The sequence below is a fragment of the Stegastes partitus genome, unplaced genomic scaffold (assembly GCF_000690725.1).
Source record: "Stegastes partitus isolate 25-593 unplaced genomic scaffold, Stegastes_partitus-1.0.2 Scaffold1055, whole genome shotgun sequence".
Lineage (NCBI taxonomy): Eukaryota > Metazoa > Chordata > Actinopteri > Pomacentridae > Stegastes > Stegastes partitus.
In genome coordinates this window covers 194,489-198,647 of record NW_007578786.1, presented here as the reverse complement: position 1 = coordinate 198,647, position 4,159 = coordinate 194,489, and the positions used below count along the sequence as shown (strand labels likewise).

At 44.0% G+C, this 4,159-nt stretch overlaps 1 protein-coding gene across 1 annotated transcript in view; it reads right to left on the bottom strand.

The window, feature by feature from the left end:
* Nucleotides 1–4,159, bottom strand: part of fcho1 (FCH and mu domain containing endocytic adaptor 1) — a 75,883-nt gene that overhangs the window by 9,614 nt on the left and 62,110 nt on the right. The window contains exons 19-23 of the mRNA XM_008295529.1: nucleotides 3,420–3,526; nucleotides 2,725–2,914; nucleotides 2,421–2,535; nucleotides 635–790; nucleotides 422–554 (exon numbers count right to left, since the gene is read on the bottom strand). Coding sequence (XP_008293751.1) covers nucleotides 422–554; nucleotides 635–790; nucleotides 2,421–2,535; nucleotides 2,725–2,914; nucleotides 3,420–3,526 — 701 coding nt within the window. The remainder of the gene's footprint in view (nucleotides 1–421; nucleotides 555–634; nucleotides 791–2,420; nucleotides 2,536–2,724; nucleotides 2,915–3,419; nucleotides 3,527–4,159) is intronic.

Here is a 4,159-nt window from a genome sequence, read left to right as displayed (position 1 = left end):
TTAAAAGAATAGCTGGATAACAAGCAGGAACATTTCTATAAAGCACTGAGTTATTTAGAACTAAATGTGATGAAAATAGACAAATCAAAGTTCAGCTAAAAATCTGTTTTATTCAGACCTGAGCAGGCTTGAATAAATCAGATTTTCCAATCAATGGGATTTATTTGAACTTTTCTGTGAAAGAAACATTCGTTTAATTAGCAGCAAACTTTTTTTTTTTTTTTTTAAAAAGCTCTTTTCAGCAAATTATTAGGAAATTAGTTGAAAAACAAGCATGAATGTTTATTGTCTTGAAGAAGTTTAAATTGACACCATCCATTTTTTGAGGATGACGAGGAGGCTGAGAAACTGTATAATGACAGCATGAAGAAGCAGAACATGTCTGTCCTTAAGGGTGAGACTCCACATTTAAAGTCCTCACCTGATACTTGAGCAGGCCGACGTTGTAGTACGAAGCCTGCGGGTTGAGCTCAGCTTCTCTCTGCAGGTAGAGCTGCAGCGCCTGCATGTTGAACCAGAAGTCTCTGGTGTCCGGGTCGCTCTGAGACGGATCGCTGTGGAGACAACTGATTGATTGATAACCCGACAGAGCAGTGGACGCCGTTTGTAACATAAAAAGCAGACGGCAGCTGACCTGTAGAGCAGCTTCTGATTGGGCAGGAAGTGATCGATCCGTGAGATGTTGACCAGCCTGAAGCTGAGCACGGGGACGTTGGGGTTGGCCGTGAAAATCCTCGTGATGCCTGCTGGGAAGGACATCGTCAGGTCGCCTGTGATCTTCACTAGACACCTGAAGGAAGAAGAGAAACACGCAGACCAAGTTTATTTAATCAAGTGATCCGTCAACACGTCAGTTAGCCCTCTGCAACCCAAAACCCACCAGTGGCTTTGACAAGCATGCCATCTTTAAATTAAAAAACAAACAAAAACCAAACTATCATCAGTACAAGAAACTAAAAACAGAACAAACTGTCAGATTTTTAACTTCGGATGCTCCATGAACGCATCACTTGTCACATGTGGTTCCAGTAGTAAACTTTACCAAATCTAAAAATCACCTTAGAATAAATCATCAGCATCACTTTATTCTACACGTCTCCCCAAACATCTGCATTAACCAGATGTTGTAAAAAACACAAAAATAAAATTAAATCAAATCTTAATGAGTCGTCTGTGACCAACAGTCATATGACAGAAACTTTCCATGAAGTGCAGGCTGTGTTTACCAGGAGCAGACTGGAGACGAGTATGGAAAGTAATTTAAGAGAGTGAAAGGAAAATAAACCATGATCAATAAAAGCTTGATCAATAAAATGAATGTAGCATGGATAGAAAAAGAACAGTATACAGAGGATGCATTCAGCTGGTGAAATGCCTTCTAGAGTTGGAGAGCAGAGTATTGTGATAAACACCAAGTCTGTTGAGATTGTAAAAGTCTAAGTTGTAAAATATGTATATATACATAATGTATAGCATGTTGATCCCTTGAAATATAGTCGTGACTCGATAATCTGACCCTTAACAATCCTAAACCTGCTATCTGACAGGTTTTTAGGAAAAACCAACAGAACCCATAAAAACAGCCTTAACATAGCGACAGCCTTGGATTGTGACTCCGACATGACATTTAATGTCACCAATCAGGATGACGGAGTATTATCTGACTGAACAATCCCACAGATTGGCTACGTTCACACTGCAGGACTTGATGCTCAATGAGGATTTCTTTGTGACTTCCTTCACGTTTCCACTTCAATGCGACTTGTATGTGATCTGCTGTGTGAACTTCATACGAGCCAAAAGTGTCCCGCATGCGCAGAAGAGGACACGACGACGTCACACGCAGCGAGCGCGCTCAGTGTTTATGGAAGTAAACATGGATGGTAACGGTGGAGCGTATCTGCCACTCCCCCGCCGCCACCGATGGAGGAAACAGAAGTGTGAGCGCTAACTAAACTAGCATCAGCAGCCAAGTACTGCCTGTGTGTTCTGGACACTTCCACCCCGTCAGAGCGCTGCCCCGGGGTGGAAGTGTCCGTTCAAGCATCAAGCCCTCCTTGTATCTGGACCTCCGTCTTGACAATCCGACAGCCTTGCTATCCGACATAGAAGAAGGTTTTATATTTAGTGTCGGATTATCGAGTCATGACTGTACATATTGGACATGTTGACTCCAGTTTTGTTAATGTTTGTAAACTACATAATCAAAAAAGTGCACCTTCATTTTTTTCCTCTTTTTTCTCTGTTTCTAACCATAGTTGTGCCGTTTCTATCTAGGAAAGGACTTTATATTGTGGTGAAAAATGAGCCAACAGTGAGCAAAACAAACCCCCAGAAACTTGCTTTGGCTTTCAGAGGGTTAACAACATGCAATATGCAACATGTCTGTTATTTCTGTGAAGAGGAAGCCTCATGCTGACCGGTTGTGCTGTCCACCTTTGAAGTAGGCATTGATGTATTCTGTGATAGCGGCTGCGACCGGCCAGGCCTCCTGTGTGCTCAGGGAGATGGGACTGGGACCTCTGGACAGATGCACTGTGGAGAACAAGTCTGATAAATCTGAGTCACCATGTCATCCTGAAACAAGTCACTTTAAAAGGAACTATAGGAAGGAAATATGTTCAAAATATGCTGATTCACGTTTCTAAATGTGCTTCAGAAATAATCTAACTACACCTTTCCCTACAGAGAAACAATTCTACTGAAGCTTCTCATGTGTCTTACACTGTCTCTGCTGGTGGTCCTGGTGCTGGTAGGGCAGCGGTGACACTTGTCCCGGCCTGGCAGGGCTGGCTGCTCGGTTCTGGCCGCCCCACTCGCTGGCCTGGGGCCCCCACTCACTGGGGCTGGAGGAGGAGGAGGAGGTGAGGGAAGGGCTGGGCTCCGGCAGTGGGGAGGAGCACAGGGACCGGGACTGAAACACACAGGGACGACATTAGCAGCACCGTTGACCCGATGTCTTGATCAGACATTTACATCCAGTGCATCATTCACACAGCTTTGGTGCATCCTGGTATCAAGATACGGTCCCATCGTGTCAATAAACAAGAACTGAAACAGACAGTAGCTGATGTGTTCATGATTTTGACAGTTTAGAAACACTACAGTCATCAGAAAGGTAATATTTACAGTATTACAAGACGACTGGAGTGGGTGGAAAGAGTTTCCCTTTTTGTTTCCACTCAGTAAATGATGAGTTAAAAGGTTTTACAACAATTATCTGCAACCACTGTGACAGGTTTAGTCTCCTATTCAAAAAATAAATAAATAAATTACAGATTTCAGGAAGATAAACTGTAGTGTTCTGACTCTAAAGTACTAATTACATAAAATAAAACTATGATTTTAAGAAGCAGACGATGAAGGGATAATGAATTGACTGAGCTAGCGTAGCCGTGACCTCATGGCGTGACACTTACTCTCTCACAGCCGCTCAGTCGGCCTGAAGACCTCTTGGCCCGGGCGGCTCTCTGAGGAGCAGCTGCGACCACTTCAGACGTTTCTTGTCTGAAGTTGTGTTTGGAACCTTGCAAAAAGACACGAACACACAACATGGCTCAAAGCAGATCTGAATCACACGCCGAACTGGAGCACAAGAGACAGACGTGCTCCAGAATCAGCCAAGAGCTGCGTTCAGAGCAGCCAGCGACAAGCCGTGAGCAGCAGACTGCCAGATCACGCTGGCACCAAACACAACAACATCTTATTTGTATTGGTTCAATTGAGAGATTTACCATCCTGTTGGTTTATGAATATTTTCTTCCCTAGTAAGAAAAAAAAAGAACAAATCCCACACAGTGTTGATCACTTGTTCACACTGTCAGAGCTCGATCCATCAGCCGACACCCACATAAACGGTACGACGAAGGTCAGAGATGAAGTGAGCATGAATGATCGATAAGGAGCAGGAAAACTATTTGGTTCGTTCACGGTCAAAGCTTTTGTTCTGGAACGGCCACTAAGTTTTTCTGGGGTGCAACGAACACTGAACCATCCATCCATCATCTGTACACCTTAAGCCTCTCTAGGGTCATGGGGGGCTGGAGTCTATCCCAGCTGTGAAGGCAGGGGACACCTGGACAGGTAACCAGTCTATCACAGGGCTACACTTAGAGACAGACAACCAAGCACACTCACATTCACACCTACGGACAATTTA